This window comes from Manis pentadactyla, chromosome 16 (assembly GCF_030020395.1).
Source record: "Manis pentadactyla isolate mManPen7 chromosome 16, mManPen7.hap1, whole genome shotgun sequence".
Taxonomy (NCBI): domain Eukaryota; kingdom Metazoa; phylum Chordata; class Mammalia; order Pholidota; family Manidae; genus Manis; species Manis pentadactyla.
Genome location: NC_080034.1, coordinates 21,281,693 through 21,306,192, shown reverse-complemented (window position 1 = coordinate 21,306,192; position 24,500 = coordinate 21,281,693). Strand labels below are relative to the sequence as shown.

The 24,500-nt window shown below is 43.9% G+C and overlaps 1 protein-coding gene across 1 annotated transcript in view; it reads right to left on the bottom strand.

Moving 5' to 3' along the window:
* PKHD1 (PKHD1 ciliary IPT domain containing fibrocystin/polyductin) overlaps positions 1–24,500 on the bottom strand; it is a 453,696-nt gene that overhangs the window by 411,805 nt on the left and 17,391 nt on the right. Inside the window, exons 7-22 of the mRNA XM_036916397.2 lie at positions 22,552–22,630; positions 21,183–21,257; positions 20,020–20,084; positions 19,634–19,673; positions 18,709–18,779; positions 15,958–16,059; positions 15,062–15,157; positions 12,492–12,633; positions 9,537–9,651; positions 8,312–8,590; positions 7,201–7,290; positions 7,010–7,100; positions 6,143–6,285; positions 4,693–4,823; positions 3,726–3,901; positions 874–1,012 (exon numbers count right to left, since the gene is read on the bottom strand). Of these exons, the coding sequence (XP_036772292.2) occupies positions 874–1,012; positions 3,726–3,901; positions 4,693–4,823; positions 6,143–6,285; positions 7,010–7,100; positions 7,201–7,290; positions 8,312–8,590; positions 9,537–9,651; positions 12,492–12,633; positions 15,062–15,157; positions 15,958–16,059; positions 18,709–18,779; positions 19,634–19,673; positions 20,020–20,084; positions 21,183–21,257; positions 22,552–22,630 (1,834 nt within the window). The remainder of the gene's footprint in view (positions 1–873; positions 1,013–3,725; positions 3,902–4,692; positions 4,824–6,142; positions 6,286–7,009; positions 7,101–7,200; positions 7,291–8,311; positions 8,591–9,536; positions 9,652–12,491; positions 12,634–15,061; positions 15,158–15,957; positions 16,060–18,708; positions 18,780–19,633; positions 19,674–20,019; positions 20,085–21,182; positions 21,258–22,551; positions 22,631–24,500) is intronic.

Genomic DNA, 24,500 nt, shown 5'->3' with positions numbered 1-24,500 from the left:
TGCAGGCTGGTTGCTAATACAGCAGGCTCCCTCTCCACCACTGAAGCTCTTTCAGTCCATTCTATTGATGGTTTATGCATCTTTCCTGTCCAGAAGACCATGGAACACTAAGTTAAAGAAAGTGGAGCAGATATTCAAGCTTTCTGCACCTGCCTTCAATACACCATCCCAAGCATAGTGTACGTATGAACTCCTTTTGAAATGTTAGAAAGAGATAGGCAGGAGGGGGAATAAATTTTAAAGGCAGAGCATCTCAATTCTTTTATCCTAGTTGGGTTTAAGTGAAAATTAAAAGAACAAGCTAGAACATATATGTGTTTCAGGAGGAGCCTGATCCTTAGTTACTGCTTTGTGAACTGCGGCGAAGGCGGGACCATTAAGAAGCATCGCTTGTGGGGCGCTAGTGCCATCTGGTGGTGAGTTCTTAGAAACAGCGGTTTGGTTCCTTTCATTTCACCTCAAAGGAGTCCATTAAGATTACATGGAGGAATGAAATGAGGAAGGCAAACAGAACACAGTGGTAATGGGAGGCCCTGAACAGCATAGAAATAAAACATTTTTTAAATAAATTCACTAGGATAGTCTAAGTAGAGTCACCAGACCAGTAAAATCAGCATTGCCTGGATGCCATTATAAGTGCAAATTCTCAGGCCTGGCCCCAAATCTACTGAATTAGAGATGGTGTGGTTAGGGCCCCACAGTCTGTGTTTCAACAGGACCTCCTGGTGAATCTGACGCTGCATTCTTACGTCTGAGCACCGTTGCTTTCAGCACCAAGACAGGCAGATTTTCCTGATACAAGTCCCACCTCTGTGTCCCCAAAGGCCAGCTAGCATCCTACGGAGGGACAGGTGAGCAAAGCCCACTCCCTACCTTGCAGCGATGAGTGGGAGTGCCAGGCCACACCCCGCCAACCAGGAGGTCACATTGTAGGCCGGAGGGGATCCCACCACAGACAGCCATTCCACCAGATTCCCTCCCGGGCGAGCTGTTCCAGAATCGGCTTGAGAAACTAGAGAACAATGATTGCGTTAGTACCGAGTAACTCAGCTGTGTGGAAGTACAAGTAACCTGCTGCGTGGAAAATACCGACTGGAGATGCTGAGTTACTTCTATCTTAAAGCATAGATTCCTACCTATCTCCTGCCATGAAAAGCAAAAGGAGAAGAGGCAGAAGGATACTGAATAGGAACATACAAGGATATGAAGGAACATACAAGGTCATGGTTCAGGAGCTGAAGACTAATTCCATAGCAAAGTTTAATAAGTCCCAGGCCAGCCACATGCCATCGGAGGCACCCACACAGATAATCTATTGCAATGTAAACTGCTGTCCATCCCTCCTTCCCTTCCCAAGGCCCCTGGCAACTCTGAGAATGCACAGCTGATGCTGCTTAGGGACCCTGAGCACACAAGGCGGGTCCTGGGGGCACCTGAGTATTTATCCATGGCATGGAGTCAGCATGTGTGCAGAAAAAGTACTAGCTTTAAGACAGACCACCATCCAAATCCTGATTCTCTACTTCCTTTGGGTAGCCAATGGACCCATCAACATCACTTCTTTAAGGTTCACCTTATTTGTAAAGTTGGAATCATGGCATATATCAATATGCATTGCAGTGAGAGTTTAGCAAGATGGCAGATTTTAAATGACCAACACAAACTCTTTTAATATCCTTTTCTCCTGTGTACAGGCACCTTCTTCCTCATGATTTTACAGTCAAGACAGTAAACAGTTGAAGGCAACATCTTTGCATGTCCAATGCTTAGCACACCAGGCACAGAGTAAGTGCTCTACAAATGTTTATTTGCTCAGCTAGATACAGAGGTATTGAAGGTTTGGCTCTGGTGTAACGATCTCTGGGTTCCAGGCTCCAGCTGTATGATTTGGGGCAAGGTACTCAACCCCTCTTAGCTTTGGCTTCCTCGTCTAGAGTGGGGACAACAGAATCAACCCACGGGGTTCTGAGAACTAAAGGAGAAATAAATGGTAAGTACCACTAGATAAAAGGAACTTCCATAGAGGACATTGGAAGTGAGAATATAAAGTGCTAAATTGTTGGGTAGTATCAGACAATTAGCTATGAAAGCTGAACCCAGTTTTGTAGAGTGTAGGTTTCCATTAAGTCATCCTCAAAGCAAAGGTCTTGCCAGGAAAAGTGGGAATCAGCTGGTTTAACCCAGCCTCCCCCAGTCTTTTTTCTTGTCTCTGTCCTCTACCTCCCTGCCTCCCTCCTCACCTCACCCCTAGATGGTCCCACATACTGAGCATTTGGTGGCAGAAAGGTGGGGGCAGTGGAAATGCACTCCTAGGCTTTGAGGGTTTGGAGAGAAGCAGGGGAAACAGCACCTATTATCCAGCCCGGGGTTTCCCAATCAGTGGGCTCAAGTGTGGAAAATGCTGAGCCCCTTTGGGAGTGTACACAGCAATTGGAGGTCAGCAAAGGCCCCATCAAGTTGTCTTGGACCCCCAGAAGTTCAGGTGTTCACCCCAGGACACCATATGACTGAACATTATCATTTTCTAAGTGTGCCACCACACAAATACGGGTTTGAAATAATCCGTGGTCCAGTCTGATCCCAGTTGCCCCAAAAACACTTAAACCACTGAAACAATAAGAGATGGGATTTTAATAAGCAAGGAGGACCTCATTCAGGGCTGAGAGCGAGCCCCCTGGCCTTCCACCCACAACCTGTCCTGCCCTCAGCTCTAATATTTCTGGCAAAAGACTGAAAAGTGGCACATTTTCTAAATCAAAATATGTGACTCTCTCAGCCTTTTCTCCTCAGTGAGACAGAGAAAAATCTAAGAAAAGCAGGCAAGCTGAGCCCCAAAGTCACAAGGGATTTGGTGGAAAAGGGAAACTGAACACAAGTCGGAAGCCCAGCGGCCCTGGGAGCAAACGGCACCGTGCTGTCCTGGTCCTGGGCCTCTTGTTCCCAGGGGCACAGCACACGCGGCCGGCCTGAGAGGACCCGTGATGCACTCTTTGTCCCCAAACACTTGGGGACAGGCAAATCCACTCCATGCCTCAGGGAGGTCAAGGAAAACATCACGGAGGAGAGGGTCAGACCTGGGCTCTCAATGATGAGTGGGAGGAATCTGGATGAGAAAAAGCAGGACAAACCCATTCTTGAGAGGATATGGCGACCCTGTAACTCTTGCTGAGACTTCTTCAGAGTTGTGATTCATCACTTTAGCCCATGTCCAGGGCCAGGTATTGCTGGGTTCCTTCCACCGCTGTGTAGGACAGATATTAACACAGAGAGGTGGAGAAATCCTGCTGGCCTAACGATAATAATGATACTGCTAGCCATAATAGTTGCTTATATTTATTGAGCACTTACTATGATCAAGACCTGTGGTGCGTGCCTTATGTCAGACTTTATTTAGGCTTCACAGTAATCCAATGAGGTGGGGCCCTTGCTATGTCCATTTTACAGTGAGCAAACCAAGGCTTCTCAGCAAGAAAGGGGTAAAATTGGGGTAAAAGCACCAGCCTCAGAAGCAAGACCAAGCACTGGATAAACAGGGAAAAAGAGGAACCAGCTAGAAAGATGTAGGGACCAAGGGCACACAATCCAAACCCATCTTCTTTCTAGAACCAAGGCAAGCAAGAGAGGGAATCACCCAGTCCCTCTCCAGCAAAGGAAAAGACGCTGAGCAGAAAAGTTTGAAATCTGCATTTGACAGGCCCTTTAAGGAGAATGGCTTTGGTGCTCACCTGTTATATTTGTGTCAGCAATAATAATTTCATCCACATAGAACACGCCCGTCTCAGGAGACTGAGGGAGGAGGTCGATCCGGTGAACTAGGATGGGGGAGTTTCCCAGAGGCTGCTGGCGATAAGCAGAGCGGTGCACACAAGTCTTCCAGAGGGCAATGCAAGTGAACTGCCAACTGAAAGAAAAGCCCAGAGCAGAAATGGGCCTCCCCACGTGCACCTGCAGCCCTCTGCCATGAGAGCCCTGTTTCTCAAACCTGTGGACCTGAGGACTGTGCACCTGGCAGAGAGACCCCAGGAAACTCTACACCCAGACAGTATCGCATGCCATGGATACGGACATTCCATGCACGATGCAAGACAGGCTGAGGTCAGCTTGTGATAGCACACTAGTGAGTCACATCATAAGGCAATTGTTCATTCATGACCCTCAGTGTGAGCAGCATTTTCAAATTACACAATAATTGTGTGTTTTAAGCAGATCGCAGTTTAGGCTCTAACCACAGGGAAGATTAATACTCCTGGACATTACCAGACTCATTTAGGTTGAAAACCACTCGCAAGAGAGATGTGGCCAGAACACTGAATCAAGACATCGAAACACCTGGGTTTTATTCCAGTCTTTGTTCATTCACGGAATGCATTTTGGCAAATCACAAATTCTCTGGGCCCCAATTTTTCTCATCTGTAATGTCAAGGAATGTTCTCTAAAATCTCTTCCAAATAAGATGTTCTCTACTCCTATCCTCCAAGAATGTCATACGCCTCTCCAGGAAGTATTATATTCCTAACAACTAACACTCTTAAATCAAATTTCATTGTTGAATCAAACAGGTCTGGAGCCCCGAGTTAGTATCCAAAGGCCAGGTACAAGACCATTAGTAACCCGGGTAGGCCACTGTGTCCCAAGAAAGCTAATTGTCGCAGCAGGCACCGTTCCCACCACAGCTCCCCACAGATTAGCTACCTGTCAGGACTGGTCCCCACGAGACTCCAGTCACAGGTGATGTTCTTCTTAAAGATGTCTTGAAAGTTGATTGTGAAGGTCACAGTCACCCTCAAGATACTATTCATGTGGCCTTTGAATGCAATGCACAACTATGGACAACAAATAAGTGCTTTAGCTTTATTAGTGCAGGAAGCAGCCATTCAAATGAAATGTGGTGAGGAGGGTCCACCCGCCGAGAACCCTTCCTCACGCCGTGAGATACAGCCAGCCCCGTTCTTACCCTCCTGGAGCTTTCCAGTCTAAGTGGAAAGACAAATAGTTTAAAGTAAATTGCTATTTATTCAACAGAGTCATTAAATGCCTACCACTGTGCGTGGCAGTGAGGATTTAGAGTATCTTAACCAGAAAATCCTTGTTCTGACACAGTTGCCTGTGCACCCTGAGCAAGTCACTTAACTTCTCTGAGCCTCAGTTCCTTAACTCTAACCCTCTAGCATCCTTAGTTTTTAACTCCTAAAGAAAATTGTCACAAGAAGACTTTAAATGTCTGTACTACAGAAGATTTTTCAGCTTCTGTAGTACAGACATTTGGAACTAGGTACTTCTTTTCTGTGAGGGGCTGTCCCACACACTGTAGGGTGTTTAGCAACACCTCTGGAACCTACCCACTGGATGCCCCAGTTGTGAAAACCAAAAATCTCTCTATTCATTACCAACTGTTCCTGAGGGAGCAAAATCTGCCCAGTTGGGAGCCTTTGCTATAAAGGCTGGAAGAGGGGTGGTGCCTGGATCAGAACCATTAGTCCCTCTGCCTCTGCAATTCAACTAGCAAAGGATTTGAAAACATTGCCATGAGCTCCACCAGCCCAGTAAGGCTCACTCTGGCTCCCAAAGTGCAAACGAGCTGCACTCTTTTATGAAGGACGGCTGAGCTATCGACACAAAGGATAAGAGAGGTATTTCAGAAATGTGCCAGTCAATTCATCAATAGTAACAAAAACTATAATAATAACAATTATGAGCCTTAACTGAGTTCTACCCACTGCACAAGCACTTTACTAGATCATCTCACTTAAACCTCACCACAATTCGAGACCACATTATTACGCATTTTACTGCTGGGTAAACTAAGGGAAGACCCTGAGAACACACAGGGTGTACAGTCAGGATTCAAAAGCAGATGGTCTGACTCTAGAGTCTGCATTCCCACCTAGAAAATACTGGAGCATATAAAAAAAACTTTCAGAGTCTCACAAAGCCATGTCCTTGTAACAGCTAATGGAGAACTGGAGGTACCTGTTCATACTGAAACAGCAGTAAAAACAATCCTGGAACCTCAGCACAAAACGCCTTGGGCAAATCACAGCAATCACTCCTCTGTGGTTCTGTTTTTTCCATCTCAACCCCAGAGAACAATACCAATCCCTCCCTACCCACCTGGCCTGAAAACACGAGGGCTGCTACTCACGTGGGTGTTCTGGTCTAGCCAAAAGCCCTTCTGGGCAGCCGGGGGTGTCAGGACAAGCTGTCGAGGCTGACGGAGGCTGAACCTCCCACAGAAGGGCTCTGTCCCACTGGTGAGCTCCCCCTCAGAGCCGGAACCTTCTGGGCCTGGATGCATTGCAGATAAAATAGGAAGAAAGGCACAGATGTTCAGGGAGACAGAGTTTCCAAGCATGTGGGGGGGTGCAGGTTATGAGTTCACCATGACATTAGCCCTTCAGCCCTTGGGTGAGCTGGGCAGGGCTTGGAACAGCCAGCAGCCCCCAGCTTGAAGGATCCGTTGAGAACCCCACTCAGTCTGCCCTAGAGCACCAAAAATCTCTTACCATTTTCTACGTGTACCATGACACCAAAAACTGTTGAGAAGCAGAGATACAAGGGATGTTAACTGTAATTTAGTTTCCCTTAGTATTGTAAAAACATAGGTTCACATATTTTGATTTTAGTAAGACTACTATCTCACGTAAGAATTCCTTCTCTTCTACACAGTTTGAATGACATGAGATTTTTCCTGCTTTGCTGCTTCTCACCTCTGTCGTCTGCCCTTTTCCCCCTGTGTGCACAGAAGGTACTGGGGAGCACCTTGCTCCCCCTGGCAGCCCAGAGACCTTTTCTTTCTCAGATACCCACACCACACAGCTCCCTCCCAACCAGAGAGTCACTCCCTTGGCCACTTAGTGCCCAAATCCAGTTTTCATATATTCTTTGACTCAGTTAGTACCTTGGAGAGGAAATGAAGTTTGTTCCCATTTTACAGAGAAAAAAAGAAAATAGAGAGAGAAGACAATGATGGAGAAGAGCATCAGAGTTTCGTCAAGCCAAGGACAAGCACCTTGTTCAAACCCAAGCCGGAGCAGGATGTTGGCTGAAAGGGGTTCCAGTCTGCATTTGACTGCAAGTAACTCCTCAATGGCTGTTTGAATCTGTTAAAAAGAAAAACTACCAGGAGTTCATATCACACTGTGGGCATAAGGCCCCCCCACCTTAGTTCCCCCACCTCTCATATTTGAAGAAAGCTCCCACCTGACGGGCTGTGGCATTGGCAGGAATTGGCTGGCTAGAGACGTTGTCCCACGTAAGGAAGAAGTTTCCTCTGCCAGACACAGTCAGCAACTAAAATATTCAAGAGCGACAGAGCTAAGCGACCTGAGCTAGTTAAGCCAGAGAGAATCTAGGCACACAGGACATACCTTCTCAGCTTGCTATTTCCTTCTTATTATAATTGCCATTTTTTAAAACTCACTCACATCTAGAAATACCTGGAGAACACAAGTGTCACCACCTAATGCACGTATCTTGGAATAAATGCACATATCTACCTCCCTATTCATCTGTGTGCCTCCTCCTCTTCTTTAGAGGGTTGCCCTTGAATGGCCCACTTTCAGCCCTTGTCACCAAATATTCTCTCCTGCGGGTACCTGGAAGGATGGAGCAGCCACACAGCATCCAAGAGGCTCACTGGATTTCTGTTTTGCTTCTAATACACTCCCTGCCAGGCACATGAAACTTTTTTATGGCGTTAGACCGATCATGTTCCATCACTTATTATTTTTAACCTCTTATGTACCTTGTTACTTTCTACCTTGTTCTATGGTTATTTGTGTACATATTTTACAATTAGACTGTCAGGTTTAAAGTAGAGTCCATACTGATTCACCCTCATACACCAAAAAGGCAACAACAAAAAGTACTGACAAAAGTGTGGAGCATAGCTGGGAGACTCAAAGGCCTTGACCTTCACAAAGCAAGCTTTGAAAACACTATATGAGGAACAGGGCCTGAATAGGTCAAAAAGCTATGGAGTCTCATGTGTGTGTGTGTGTGTGTGTGTGTGTGTGTGTGTGTGTACACTCACATTATATATACATGGGGGTGGGGGGTGTTCAGAGGACCTTAGCTCTACTCTGGGGAACACGTTTCCAAAGGAAAAGTTACTTGGAACTTAAATTCCTAAAACTAAATCCATGAATAAAGGTATCTCAATAATAAGACTTCATTTTTTTTTTTTAATGTCCTCACAACCCTATTGGGTAGATATCCTCTCTTAGTCTCCTGACTCCCAGCTAGTGATCCTTCCACTCAAGACTATATTCCTTCCAGAATCCACCCCATGGGACAAAGAAGAGACTCAGACCTGGATTTCTGGAAGTCTCTGGGCACGGGTTCGGATCTGATGCTTCTCCCGGAGGTAGGTGCTGACCACGTCAGGATTCAGCCAGGTGCTGTGGATCTGGACACCGATTCTCATCCCCCTGCTGGGGGCTCTCCCTCGGTGCTCTGCTTGCAGGTAGTACCTGGCTCCACCAGCCAGCTCCAACTTGGGCGTCTTCTGTTGCCAGGTCCCCTCATTCCCATTCTGCTCCCAGGAGTCGAACCAGTCAGCAGTGCCCACCCTGAGGGAGGCCACCTTCACCTGAGCCCCCATAAACATACCACAATCAACACCACAAAGCCTCTGGGCATCCTTCACAATCAGCAAGTATTTGGATGTTTGCTAACCAAGGATTTTTGGACAGGTGCCGTTCCAGCAAGTTAGCCCTGTCACCCTAGGGCCTGTGGTTGTTTATGCTTCTCTCTCTCTTCGTCAGTTAAACAGTATTCACATGAGGCTGATGGGCCAAGTTCAGAGCAGAAACAACCAGCCTGAAACCCTAGGCTTACATGATGCTGTAGACAAGGTAGTGAAAGCCCTTTGAGAAACCTAGAATGGCAACCACATCAAAATCCATGCTGTTTCTCTAGCAAAGGAGTTTTATAGAAGCATACTACTAATTTGAGAAAAAATATATTGTAGTTTTTCCCCAAGGGCACTAGTAAATTTTGGCTGATTGTTAAAAGTGCCTCTTCTGATCTTTCAAAGCTGATTGGGAAATTCCTACCTAAGGTCAGTTACATCTCTACTCAAAATTAGTGGAAGAGGCACAAGTTTTGGAATCAGACAAATTGGGTTAAATCCTAAATATGTCTCTCATTAACCAAGTGGCCCTGGATTGGCCATACAATCCTTCTGAGCCTCAGTTTCCTTATCTGGAAAATGGACATAATATGCATAACTCACAGAGACACTGTAAAGATTAGTCAAGGAACATACAGGATGTAGCATAATACCTGGCTTACAGTAAGTGTTCAGTAAGCATGCAAACACATTCAGCCAACTTCTTTTTCAATAGTTAAAATCATATCAATTTTTTTTAATTTTTTAATAAGCCCCCCACAAAAAATTTTAAATCCTGGTTGCTTAATGGCAATGCTCCAACTATTAGTAGAACATGAGAACTTCACTTTTGATTCCCTTTTTTTTTTTGCAGGAGTGAAGGATGGGGGACAAGAAAAAGGAAAAGGAGAAGGTGAATGAATACCTTGGCCCTTGGGTCCTCTGACTGACTGAAATAAAGGGTAGCTTGGCTGTCAGCCTGGATCCAGAAAGTGTAATTGTTTGTCTCTGGGGCCACAAAGAAGCCACTGAGCCGTGCACTGTAAGGCAGAAGAACACAAAGAAGTGAGAGCAACTGAAGCCAAAAATGACCTCAAAAATGGTAGCCCCTTGCTTTTCTTCATGAGGAGGAAACACCCAACACATGTGCCCATGACTGACCAGAGTATTCTGGAAACAGCTCTTCCTTGTGGTGCCTGCCTCATCTCAACAGCTCAGCCCCTCTGTCTACACTGCCTAAAACTCCCCTTAAAGTCATGTTGTCTTGGGGAAAATTGTAGCCACAACACCTGGCTGTCAGAGGCTTTGCCAAGAAACTTAACGGTAACACAGCCAGTGGAGGGCCTGGCCCATGGTAAGAACTCAGCCAATTGTAAATAGTATCCTTATTATCAGGAATAGAGATCACTCATCCCAGTTTGCTCTGAGGTGGTCTAGAACCCCTGTTCCTTGTCTGCTACTCCAACACATTTGTAGTTCAAAAGCTACATTAGATCACGCCCCTGGCTAACATCAAACATCAGCTATATTATATGTGGGCATGTGTGTAGCTATAAGGGTACAGGGATAATCATAAACTAGTGAATATGGTTCATGCCAAGTAATCTTACTTGACTTCTGAACAACAGTTTGTGGTTCTTTATAAAGGGGAGTAAAGTGATAACCCCAAAATGGCCCCAAATAACACTAAGAGAAGCTCCTCTCCATTTCCTCTCCCTGTGGCAGACAGTAACCTCATAGAAACAGGTGTGTGTATGAGGCTTCATGAGACTGGCATGTCCTCTTTAAAATACCCTATTCCTACAGGTAAAGAAGGCTGCATATCATAATGTGGCATAGGTGCACTTCTGGAAAAATCTGGAAATTAGGAAAATTCAGAGTGTGGCTTTGTCACTTGGTAAATTCACCGTATTAGACAAACCATTTTCCTATCATTTCCTTATCTGCAAACTATATCTACAACTGTTTCTTGAGCTGTTGGATCTCATGAAGTAATTTATTCTGGAACCAACTAAGATCAAGAGACCTGCCCAGATACCCTGAGGAGTTTCAGTACATGCTGTCATGCCTGGTGTTATGGCTGCACGCACGTATGACAAAGCTGGTTACTCCTTGACAATAATGACCTTGTCCTAGACTTCCTAACCCTTGCAATACTGAACACAGTGCTGGTTGGATTAGGCAGTCAGTCAATAGCTTTTCATTGTTTGGGAGTCCCTATAACTAAATGAAATTTCACACACACACACAAAGAATGTGCTCTGAGCTTACCAGATACTTGAGCACTTACAGAGAGCATGTTTGCAATTAACAATATTATAGTACTCAGAGAAAAGTCAATTGAACAAATCAACAACTTCAGATGAAAAGATATAACCTCAAGTTTTAAAAAGATTGTGAGAAATTTTATGAAACATTTTAAAAATAAGTCCTTTTTTATTGTTTAAGATACATTCTAGTAATCTGGGATTAGAGACAGATATGGGTAAGAAAATTATTAAGCTACCTCAATAAATACCCAGAATATTTTCTGAACTTAGTATTGACAATAACTATTTAAAGGTCCATCAATATAATAATTAACATCAATGAATGAATAAATATTCTAATGTCTTAATTTAAAATTTTTGAATTTTAAAGAAATGAATGACAGAACGAATGGAAAGGGTTACAATCTGTTTTGTGGCTCCTCAAAATGACAGTTACAGAGACATACCCTACAGGTCATACCGTACAGTCAAATGTTCTCTTATCTTCTGATGTAGCCTGACTCCCTCCTAATACTCCCAAATACACTGAATGTAGCTGCAAGGATTTCCTGTGAACATTACGGATGGTCCTCCAACATGGTGATAAAAGATGCATCATTAGGTGCCACAAGGAACCACAAATTATTGTCACTTTAAAAGCATATATATTGGTATTTCAATACCTAGTTAGTTAAGGGTTCCAGGAGAATATTCTGTTCACAGATTTCCTTCCGTACTTTGCTTCTTTGATATCTTAAGTTCCCTGAACAGAGAATAAAGCCTTTCATTCCACAACCGAATTGAAATTTAAATGGCCAAATCCTTGGAGGAGGTCACAGCATGGCTGGAATCTACACTCAGAGGTCATGACCAACCTCTTTGAGAAAAGTTTTAAAAGGAGAAGAGACCTGTCACACAGTAAAGGATCCACCCGTCTACCTATACCCTAAGAGCACACTAAAAACCGTGTATCTAAGCAATTCTCAACTTTGTAACAATTCCCAACTTCTTATATTTTTAAGCCCCTTTTAGAAAACTAGAAATTTTGGCCACAGTCTTGAAGGGATTCAAAAGACCCAAAACAACACTGACAGGAAAACCATAATCACATTGGCATCACTACTACAGAAGACAGTGTCCCACAGAGCCCAGAAGAGCTTTTCAGGCTACATACCAGCCGTCGGGTTGACCTTCAGCACTGGGTGGTCATTCCAGTAGAACTGCTTGCTGCCCAGCCTTTGCTCCCTCATCTGACTGAAGGGCAAATTCTTGCATCTTTCTTTGGCATCAACCTCTTACCCACCTACCTCCAGTAAATTTTACCCTACTTTCTACCAAGTCTCTTGGCCTACTCAGCTCAATGTTCCAATTAGCAGTCACCTCCAAAGCAGATTATAAACTAAGTTGTATAAAATATAAATTTTATCTATTGATCAAAATTTAATGTGCATCTATTAAGGGACTATGGTACACATGCATGACCCACACAGTCTGTCATTGTTGAATGGGTGTCTGCTATAAATTTTTCCCTGGAAATCTCACTGCTTGCTTATCTGTCTCCTGGCCTCACCCAGGCTTGCAAAGACGCTTTTGATACGGACCCGCCTGCCCCCACTTTTCCCACAACGTACCTGAAAGGTTGCCCTTCCACTGACCAAAATCCAGATGGAGAACTGGCATTAGGGACAATCTGCCACCTATAGCCAGGGGTGGCCTCAGTCAGGTCCAAGCCCTCAGCAGCATCTCCAACTTCAAAAAGAAGCCCTCGGTTACCTGTAAGACGTATATACCTCATAAACATCAGAGGGCATTCCTCCCCAAATTAGGGAGCTCTTTTACTTCAGACAACAGAGTGAAGGTGATCCAGGCACTATCTAGAAAGGTGAGTCAGCTGAGACCCACATGGAGGCATGTGAGAGGCTCTACGGATAGTATGAATGTTCTGAAAAGCAGAAAATACTGCATAGTGTCGGATTTGGCCTCTTGGGATAAGAACTTGATAAGAAATAAAGGGAAGTATTTTCAGAAGATTGGAGAAGAGGGGGAGGCCTTTTTAATGGGAGTGCCAGGAGAAGAGAACCCAGCCCTACAGAAAATGTGAGAGCAAACAAGCGTTGTGGTTCAGTAAGCCCGGACAGTGTGCTGTGGACTTGTGACTTGCTCAGGAGCAGACTTCAGTATCTTTCAAGGTCCAGCTCAGCCTGGGAATTCTATTCCCTAAGATCCTTTTATCCCAGAAAATTGGCAATGCTTACATTTTTCACATCATGGCCTCAATTTGTGGACCCACACTAACAACAAATTATGTAGCGTGCTCCTGTTACATGGCATTTTCAATAATGCTACATTATTAATTAATTTTTTTTTTTTTGGAGCAAACCCTGATACCAAAGGCACATGGGCCATCACTGTTGGATACTAACTGAGCTTTAGGGGGAAAGCTCTGAAATCAGACATTTCTAAGTTAAGATTCCAGCTCTGCCACTTACTAGACATGTAGCTTTGAACAAATTGCTTAATGCCTTCATTTTCTCATGCACCAAAATGGGGCAAATACAGAATAGAGACCATGCACTAAAGATTTAGGGAGCTTGAGTTATAGGTAAACTGTATCTCAATAAAGTTTAGGGGGTGGAATTAAGTCAATTTAACAATTCTGGGGAATTAAAGACTAAGGGATCTTGAACTATATACACAAAAACACTGAAATATAGTAAGTACTCAATAAAGGATAGCTAGGGTGATTATTATTATTTCAAATTAATACTGTTGCTCCTCATTAAACCCTAAAAAGGGGAGATAGTTAAGAAATAAATAAAAAATAAAAGTGTATTTTAATATATTACTGAAGGTTTCTCATCCTTAGCACTATTGGCATTTGGGGCTGGATCACGATAACTCTGCGGTAGAGGCTTTGCTGTGCACTGAAGGATGTTCAGAAGCCCCCCTTGACCCCTACCCATGGAAGGCCAGTAGCCCCACAACCACCATCCCAGTTGTAACCACCAAACTTTGCTAAATGCCCCCTGAGGACCATTGAGAACCACTGCTTAACCTCGTAATTTGCCCTACTCCCATGAAAGAAACCTCAGAGGGTCTTAGTAAAGGATATTATGAACTCTCAAAACCAGCTGCGTTCAGGAAATTGTCCCATCACTATCCAAGTAATTCAAGTGGGAACCGCTCAGGGAGGGGCCAGCCCTCTGCTTCCTGACACAGGAAACACGCATTCTCTCCATCGCTTGCTTTACTAGTTTTGTTTCCTTGGGTGGGAGGTTTCCTTGAGAAAAAACTGCCGATCTGGGACCTGGAAAATGCTCAAACCAAAGCTTTGCATGTGTTTTCACACCTGAATGGCCTTTCTTTAGAAAGGTTTCTCCCCTGCTGGGGTACTTTGCTAGTAAGAGCTGAGCTTCTGGAGTTTAAGAGCACTGCCTGCAGTTTAAGCATGACGTCGGCCCCTCATGGGGCAGGTAAGGAATACAGACACCGCCTGTGGCTCCAGGCTGTGTAACACACCAACTGCCCTTAATCCCCAACTACACTTAGGTTTTCCATTCGAATGCTCACCAGAGAAGTGCTCCAGTGGTGAGCTTTTTTTTAACTTGCAGCCAGGAGTTGGAAGTTGCAAACAGAGATGGACAGGTGGAGCCTGCCACCATGCATTCTCCATTTCTTCCCACTTCAGACATAAACTGGTAGCAACATCCCAGTACATCCCTACTTTTCAAAGTAGCATCACAGCTGCTCCCAGGGAAGAAAAAGGGGTGTTTAATGCACCCCATTTGCCCCCTCTCCAGCCTCGCCTAATGCTGTGGTTATGAGCAGGGACGAGCACGTCCTGACGCTCCCATCTTCTCAGCCACGGGCATGCAGCTGACCTGTAGTGTAGAGGGAAGCAGCTCAAGGGGTCTCCACCGGCAGCTGTGACAATGTCCTGCAGTTTGCTTCCTGGACCATGTCTCTGAACACCCCGGCCACTCGTCTGGCTGGGGCTAGAGGTGCAGAGTACTGCTAAGCATCTGAATAAAGCTAAGAGCCTCCCCAGAACGAAAGCCCTGACGGTACGTGGCCCTAGAGCTCACTAAGGCACCCATCAAACAGCTGAGACACAATTCACACACCTTCATTTCTACTTCCCAGCCCTTCGTGGTTAAAAATGTAACCAGAGGTCACTGGGCCGCCGCGACGACCTCCTTACCTGCCTGAGGAGCAGTGAGCCTCGCACCCTTTCCTGGGGGCCTAGTGGTGCACTCGATCTTCCTGGGAGACACGTGTCTAATATCACATGGAATGCCTGAGGAGAATTTTTAAATTAGACAGATATAGAGGCAGGCATCAGTATGGCATATAGATGTGATAGCAGGGCCTGAGCACCACACTGAAGCAGGCAGGCTCCTGTTCTAAGGCGAAGGGCTGGATGTGGATAATAGAGCAAGATGTTGCCCCAACTGAATGGAGCCAGGAAAGAGAGAATGCAGAGCACTAGGACTTAGGGCAGCTTGTAGTAAAATGAAAGAAAGCAATGCCATGCCATGCACTGAGCATGTGAGGAACCACTCGGCGGAGCTGGGGAGGGTACGTGTGACCTGAGAGTGTGAGGACATTTTCCAGCATCCTTGGTGTCACCAACTAGAGAACAATCCCACCTGGCAGAACAAAAGGTCTAGGCAGGTGCCACAGGAGAGGTTGTCAAGGGGGCATTCCAGAAGAATCTGCATAGCAAATGCCTGCCTACTCCAGCTTGTCTATGTGGCGAGGGCTAAGGCAGGAGGGTGGGGAGAGGGGTTGTTTTTTATAGGGCCAAACCTTTGCAAAGACAGAGCAGGAGGTTCCCTGTTCTTCACTCCCAAAATGTGGACACCCAAGGGAATTGCCCACGAATTGTGAATAAGAACATCCTATTCCTATTATATGTTTGTAGAGCTACAGTCCCACCTGGTCCCTACAAAACCAGGTAAAATCCCTTAGAGCAGGGGGCATGATGATTTGGAAAAGACAAAGATTGCTTCCCCACACTCTGTCCATGCCGTAAGAGATACATCTCCTACGACATTTAAAACTATGAACAATTTTCAGCCATTTCCACTTAGTTACCTGCAATGTTCACCTTGGCAGGATTGTCAAAGAAGTCTCCTGTAATTGTGATGTCTGTTCCTCCCCCAAGGCTCCCGGCTTCTGGAAATACAGATAATATTTCTGCAAGAGAGAAAAAAAAGTAGTAAGCTTCCGAATATAGACCAGAATGTGACCCAGATAATAGTATAATAATAGAAGCTATCAATAATTTATTTCTTACTTTGACTTTCTAAGACCAGCAATGGTTGGTATTTTTTCTAGCACTCATTTTTTTTAAAATGCCTTTCAAAAGAAAAGGACTCACATATATGTATAATAACGTAAGTTATACAAGGTCAATATTTGAAAGGAAGGGGAAATCAGTCACTCATGTTATCAGCAAAAATCCTTACAGAATGCTTGCTTAGGAAATCTGTCTCCTCAACTTGAGTACTTTATTTACAAGTCCGAGAACAGTAGGTTATGCTTCGTGGAGGAATCATCTTCAGAAGCACCAGGCAAGGCTCAAGTCGACCAGATGGGTCTGCAATTAGCTCTGAGCAGAAGAACACAGGGCGCTATCCTCAGCTCCCTTGCCGACCTCCTAGCCTGCAGGCTCCTCCCCCGGCTGCAGGCACTACCGCATATCCAGTTCTTTCATGTTGCCTCCTGATTGCTTCAAAATTCTGCAACAATATGCCAATAGCCCCCAAAAATGTAACTTTTTTCTGATCCTTTCCTCCCCTGGGATCGAACTTTGCCAGTTCTAAGTTTCACTCCCTCAAGGGGAAAGAGGAGTTTGTTTGTTCTCTGATAAACTGAAAATACGAAGAAGCTAACCATGAACAGTTACCACTTCAAAATATGGATTTTGTCAGGGTATTTCTTATAAAATGCTTTTGCCCATCAAACAAAGCAGAAGAGATACACAGGGGCAAAGACTGATCCCTCGCCCTCAAATACCAGAATTCACCACTAAAAATAATGACCCCCTTCTTTTAACCTACTATTTTATTTTAACCTTTCCACCTGCTATGTGGTGCCAGGAACATGAATACAAAATGGTTCCTGTCCTCAGGAGATCAGAATGGTAATAAAAGGCAGGCACACAAAAGTATAATTATCACATCTTGGACTAATGAAATTCGAGAGAGGATATGAAAATACAGAGGAGAGGTTGAGGAGTGGGGTGGGGTAGAAAGAAATTTCTAGAAATGACGTCTAAGCTAAGTCTTAAGGGATGAATCTGAACTGTCTGAGTGAAGGGGAGAAAGTAGGGAAAGGTCATTAAAGGAAGTGACAGCCTGAGTGTGGGGAGAAGAAACTGCATAGCACATGTAAGTGTTGCCGGAGCAGCAGGGAGAGCGATGGAGCTGGAGAAACAGACCAGGGGGGGTCAGAAACTTGTACCATTTCCTGTAGGGGATGGAAGGCCATTAGAGGATGGGAAGCAGGGGAGAGGCATCAGGTGTATGCTTGCTGTAAAGAATGGTGGCTCTGTGAAGCATGGATCAGCAAGCGACAAAGGGCAGATTGGGGGCCCCCAGAAACTACTGCAGTTTGCTAGGCAAGATGGTAGGGTCCTGAATTAAGGCAGTGTTTGAAGAGGTAGAGTGGATATATCATATTTAAGAAATACCTGGGAGGTGAAATTGACAGAAATTGGTCACTGGATGGATGTGGAGATGAAAGGAGAAGAAAATGGATGAATCACAATAGTCGCCTACTCTACTTCTCTCCATATCTTTTGGAGTTAGAAGAACAAACGCCTCTTTGTCCAGTTTATAGATGCTTCATTACAGCTCAGAAAGGAAAAAGAACTTAACCAAACTCAACTGGAAATGAATGCCAGCCCTTGAGGAGCTCAGCCCAGGGATCTTGGCAGTTGTCCACATCAGCCTCCTCTGCTATGAAAAAGCTCTGGCCTGAGAGTCCTCAGCCCAAGATATTGGTGCTGGAAACATGAAATCGCTGTGAGATCACAGGTACCTGCCAGCCTGTCTGGCAGCCAGAATTCAATGTTGATGCGCAGACTCAGGAAGAAGCTTAGGGTGGGGGGCAAGGAGAGTACACTTCCCATAGTATATTGGTTATGTGCATAAGATTTAGAATTAGATCTGCATTGTGGCACTGGGGTCTTCGGCAGGTTACTTTGCCTCTCTGAGTCTGTTCCTACATCTGTAAAATAATGCAGTCAGGAGCAATCTCACAGTTGAATGAAATAAACATTGAGACAGTAGGTAAAACCCTCAACAAGGGCCACCATCACCTCAGGTGCTTCTTCAAACTTACTCCAAAAGAGATTAGTTTTACCATTTAAAGAAAATTAAGGCAAAGACTGGAATTTGGCTTTCGCCGAATGAGGCAAGCTAAAGAGTGATTGGCATTTGCCCCATGACCTTTAAAATTTCTTGCACTTTTAGCAAAAGTGCCTCTGGAATCTGAGGCTATCTCACAGACACCTTCAGGGGCTTTGTGATCAGATTCAAGCCTAGAACCCACGTACTCTTCTCCAGTAGTCAACTTTCTGTGACAGAACTGAGTTCACAATTTTCAGCATTAGTACGGAGGTTTACTCCTCAGATAGCAACACAATAGTTTAGCATATTGCACCTAAAGTGGACACTTATATAAGCACCTTATTCTCATCCAAACCAGAGGGTCATCTATGAGGGTAGGGACAGCTTCAGGTGCTAATGGTCATGAGAAATGGCCAGAATAAAGGGAAGGAGGGTCCAGTGTTCAGCGAGGCATGAGGGACGAGTGAGGACAGGTGGAGGGAAATAGTACCTGAGTACGTCTGGTACAGAAACAGGTCCTGTTTAGCACTGATCAGCCATGCATTCTTGTGTACCATTGACCTTCAAAAAGACAAAGTTGTGTTTTGGATGAAAACAGCATCTGAGATTACATTTTTTAAGTGGGTGACTGAAAGGAAGATCATGGACCGCCCTATAGTGATTATTAGATCAGTTGGGTCCCAGGTCCCTTTGATGACCAGCAAATGACAACAAATGTGGCAAAGTTTGTTTTCTGATTTAGAAAATTATTGTGTGGGCATAATAATAGTACTTCATAGGGTAGTACATGCATTCAATGAAATGAATATGAAAGGTCTTGTTATGGAGCTGGCCAAGAGTGGATACTCAATAAATATTTGTTTTATTCCTTCCTAAATTAGAGAGGAAGAGAGAAGAAAGAATCTCCATACGTTGGCCTGTGTTGCTATAGATAATGTGTCACCATTATCACAATGAAATTAATTGACAAAGCTCTTTAAAGGAAAACGCTTGACAAATTACATAGTGTCAGAATATGAAGTGAGGCATGCAGAAATTCAGAACCGTAATTTACTATCCAAAGTGCTGTGAAACTTAGACCCCTTCCATCTTGAGGAAGACATTTCCTGAAATGGTACAATGCATTTTATGGAACTATGCACTATTTTATAGTGTTATGAGATTACTTAAGAGCTAGTTCTCAAAATGTTGCGCCACAATCACACTGAAACATTTACATTGTCTTAAAATGAGTGTATATGACATAATCACATTCACCCAAGTAAAGGAAATCAGGTGGGTACATGGAGTTTCATTGTACTATTCTGTTCATGCATATTTGAAATTTTCCATTGTAAAAGGTTAAAAGCAAGCAAGATGACAAAGAGATAGATAATATGAGATGAAAATTAATTTGCTTGCTGCCAGTGACTTACTTTCCTTTGTTAAATACTGAGAAACTAACATTCTGGGAACCTGTAACAAAAAGAAACAGACGTTAATCCAGGAATAATAGGATAAACATAACAGAGCATAGTGGGTAAGACCCCAGGCTTGGAGGAAGACCCTGCATGAGAAATCCTGCTCCACTGGTTACTAGCTTCAATTTTCTTACCTGCCAAGTGACAATAATTCCACAACAATTTATTGTGAAGATCAAATGAATTGATATTTAAGCTGCTTCATATAGTATTTTTCAGGGAGTTCTGAACAAATGAGAGTTATTATCATCCTCATGAGAATAATCTTTGAAATAGTATTTTTCTGGGTTCAGAGAAAGAAATGGATAAGACTTTTAGGAGGTGTTACTTCTCAAACAGACCGATGTGATTGCCTTCCACGCGGCACTGGACAGTCCCCAGACCATGGTCTTCCTGTATGGGATAGCTGGCGAAAGAACCAAAAAACCTGAGGTGAGAATTACCAGACAACTCAGTTTGCAAGTTCTAACTCTTTCGCCAGGAAAGTAAAAAATAAAATAAAATAAAATGCAAATTAGCTAGAGAAAGTTGTTAGTTGCTGAGGTCTAATGAGTTCACTGGGGCAGAGGCTTAGTTAGGGGAGGACTAACTAGGGTTGTCATCAATGCATATGCTACCAGTCAGACACAGCAGAGAGACAACATTTGACTTGCTCCTATTTTTATTCCCACTCACCCAGGGATATATCCTCCATTCGGTTTCTAAAATCTGTTTTATGACAAGGGCAGCAAAACCCTTATCAAAAAAAAACTGTTATCAAGTGGGAACCCAAAAAATGGATAATCCTGAGCACACTGAAGACACCAGGAAGAAACCACACAATAGATGTGGTCCTACTAAATGCTGGTCCTAGGAAACTAAAAACTAATTCTCGTGATGGCTTCAAAGGAAGGCTAATCCACTCAGTCCAGAGTGAAGTGAAAACCCAGCAAAATGATGGCTGCCTGAACTGAAAGCAAGTAGGCACTCCTTTTAAAAACTGTCATTGTAATAGAGAAATAAATATAAAAATGAAGATTTCTGTTTTTTCTTTGACTAGTGATTTTTGCTTAGTGGTCAAGAGCATGAACTTTGGAGGATGGTTAGTCAGCCCAGGTTCAAATTCCAGCTCTGCCACTTGGTCTTTATGAAACCTTGGGCAAGTTCCTTAACCCTCTCTGTGCCTCAGTTTCCTCATCTGTAAAGTGAGACTAATAACTATATGTGCTTGCAGGGTTACTGGGTGACTTAAATGTAAAAATGTTACAGCAGAGCTTGGCTATGGTAAGCACTTAGTATTAGCTATTTGTTTTTAAGAAAGTTTTCACTCCACTTCAGTTTGCATTTTGAATCAGTTACAGTGCTGTTTCCCTTAAATCTAACAATAAAGCAATCAGTAGTTTGGGGTGATTTATATTACAAAATAGGTGAGTTTGTGTGTGTGTGTGTGTGTGTGTGTGGTGGGGAGTATTAGACCCATTTGAAAGAACCTAAAAGCATATAGGGTATCAAGAAAAACACTTACTGGCTTCCTGTCTGCCTGTTCACAACAGAGCAGGCTGTGACCCACGCGTCTCCTGGAGCTTCCAAGATCAATGGGCTGGATTTAAAAATGGGAAAAAAAACAAACGCATGAGACAATTGTATGAGGCTCTTAGTAAACATTCCTGGCCAAACTCATAGGAAACATTATTATAAACAAGTTCTTCCCAATCTATAGGACTTTGCTGCAGGTGGCTGAAAGCTGCCTCTTGAGATGTTGAATCAATTCTCAGCCTGCAGGTAAGGGGTCCCAAGACTGGTCCACAGTCCAGGCTTTCATCTGCCAAGGGAGCATTTCCCTTTCCCTGGAACATCTTTATCATCTCTACATTGGCCATATTAGGTCCATACAGACCTAGTGGGCAGTTTATGCTTTTGTTCTGAACCTTCCAAAGTCTGTATCCCAGACCAAGGCCGAGGTGGGACAAGTCGTGACTGTGGCATATTGTCCAGGAGGTGCTTGGGGCTTCTACCTCCACAGGCAGAGTGATTTCCTTTCAAGCCAAACTGACCATTACTTAACGCCAGAAATACAGATCCTGAGGCTAGTCAAATCACGGTCCCAACTCAGGCAGAATCAAAGAGATGGAAAAGAACAGAGGAAGATACCCCCACCCTGTCTAGGAGTGAAGGAAAAATTAGACACAGTAAATAGAATCTACTCAGCAGAGCATATAGTAAGACTCTGTTCCTTCTACCTTATAAATCCTCACTATAATAGCTTCAAATGTTGAATAATCACACTTGCTTAGAGCTTCCCACAAACACTTCAACACCTTCCCTCTTGTCTCCCCACTCTCCCCAGCACAGGTGATTTAATGGTGCCACTTTCCATTTAAAAGGTCTCCAGTGAAGAAAGGCATGTTAACAATCCTCATCATTCCCAGAAAACATTAAAAACTTAATGGCTTTTAGTACCTTCTCCCACATTTTCCTCTGATCACACATGGAGAATTTCTAAATGCACAAATGGATAACAACCAAACAAGGATGTTATAGTGCTCTTTGGGGTTAACCCATCATTTTATAAAGGATGTATTTCTGTCTGAGAAACAAGGGGGAGAAAGGGTAAGAATGGAAAGATAAAATCCACAGATGCAATTACAGCACAAGCCGCACAGAGCCCAGAGTGACTAGTTGTCAGTAAATAAATGGACCAACTTAATCGACCAGTTGCAATTACATTAACAAAGTTTGCTGAAGCCCAGCTCACCAGGGACCATAAACTGCAAAGAGAAAAATAGCAATTCTGTGCCAACTGCTCACAATTTATTGCTCTCAGGGAAGCTGGTCACAGGAAGTGATTCAGTATATTTGTAACCAGTTGAACATAGGAACACACACACACTTACCTATCAATGTATTCAACGTCAAAATCAAAGGTGTCTGATACTCCAGTGATGATCCAGCCATACACATGTACTAGTTTTCCTGTTTTGAAAAAATGTTTTAAAATTTAATATACTAGGCTCAAACTCCAAATGTATAACATAAGCCATACTTCTTCTTGGTTATATCTATTCAAGATGTCCAAGCCAGTCATGACTCAGAATATTAATGCTTTCTTATAACCTGGACAAGAAAGGATCACCAAGTGTGCCCCAGTGATTGATATAACACACTAGAAAGGCTAATATAACCAATTGTTGTCATCATAGACTTTATCATGGATGCATGGGTCACTGAAGGACTAACAGGTCTTCCTCACAGTCCCAGGAAACATGAGGCTTCAAGGAGGAAGGGGCCAATTTCCACACACTGCCCTGTTTCACTCTCTTATCTGAAGACCATCCACCCACGTGGAATTTAAGAACCATGGGGTACTCTCCATGTCATGAGACTTCCCTTGTATCATACAACCTGGATGGGTATTCAGGGATGCTAAACGTTTTTCCATATCTCAGAGTACAAAAGATAAGTATCATGGATGACCCAAATGGACAGGAACAAAGGAAGGACAGTACAAGACAGCCACAGAGTTATGGCTTAAAGGGTGGGCAATTGTATACCTTACTCTATCTACATCATGCCCTTGTTCAAAGACAGCAAACAGTTGGTGCCTGTCTTGCCCACTGATAAATAGATAACTTCTGTTGCTGAGTCTCCTCTCTGTTACTTGCTAGGATTTCCACTGCAAGTATTTCCTTCACACTCCCCTCTTTTGAGTTCACAAGAATTGGGGGTGCAGGCATCAGCAATCCCCTTTCAGCAAGGTGTACTCTCAGGATAACCTGTATCCCACCTGCTCACAGGAGTTGGGAACATAGCTAAAATAACGCCTTCTCAGAAAGAGCTTGGAGTCCCTCCAATGCTGCATGGAATGAGTTCTGCCACAGTTGGAGAACACCTAAACTCAGTTCTGTGGAACTGCATGACACAAAGTTTTAAGCAAGCACACCCTACCAAGGGGATGCAGTTAAAGTTCATCACACAACACCACAACCTAGAAATGTGTGCCTTCCAAATAATCAGGGAATTTAACCATCTATGCTGTAATCTTCAATTCTTGTTGCAATCAGTATGAAACAAAACACTTTTGTAAGCCCTGCAAACCATGTTGAGGATAAGGGCACATATGAGACTAATCAATGCACTGGATTCAGAGGATTTGAATTACTTCTTGGCACATTTAAGGCCACAAAAGAACATTACCAAGGAGCTGTTCCCTTCACATAGTACTTGCGTTTTGTTCATAGGAGATGACCTTCATCTGCAGTCCTTGGATGCCTGGCACTAAAACCAAGAGAACCTTCCAGGAAGTATTAGAGCCATTTTACAGGTAAATGGGCAGAAATAAAGGGACCCTAATGACTTGGACAAAGGTCATAGAATTGGCAAAGTTCTGGAGTCTGAAGTTCTCTGCTACTAACTGCAAAATAATTCCCCTTCATTTTAGTAGGGCTACATTACTGATTTCCAGGCTTTGGTGGGCAAGATTTCTAGTCTTGATGGGCACAATTTTTAAAACTATTATATTTTATAGACATTAGGAATTCTGGTGGGTTTTTGTTTTATTTCTAAACAAAAAAGTCCAACAGAAGCTGAGAAATGGCTAAGCCAGACCGTGGTGCCAGGTGACGCTGCGTCACAGTGGAAGACTGTTAACCACATCTAGAAATTCAAATGCTCATAGCACATCATCTCTTCTGTCCCCACCACCTCCCCCAACTGCCCGGCTGCTACTCTGGGCAGGCTTCCCAAATGAAATGAGAGTAATTGTCTGGAAAGTGATTGCAAAGAGGCAGCCATGTGGATCCTGCCCGGAGGGACTGCTCCAACCAGGCCAGTCACCAATCGTTCC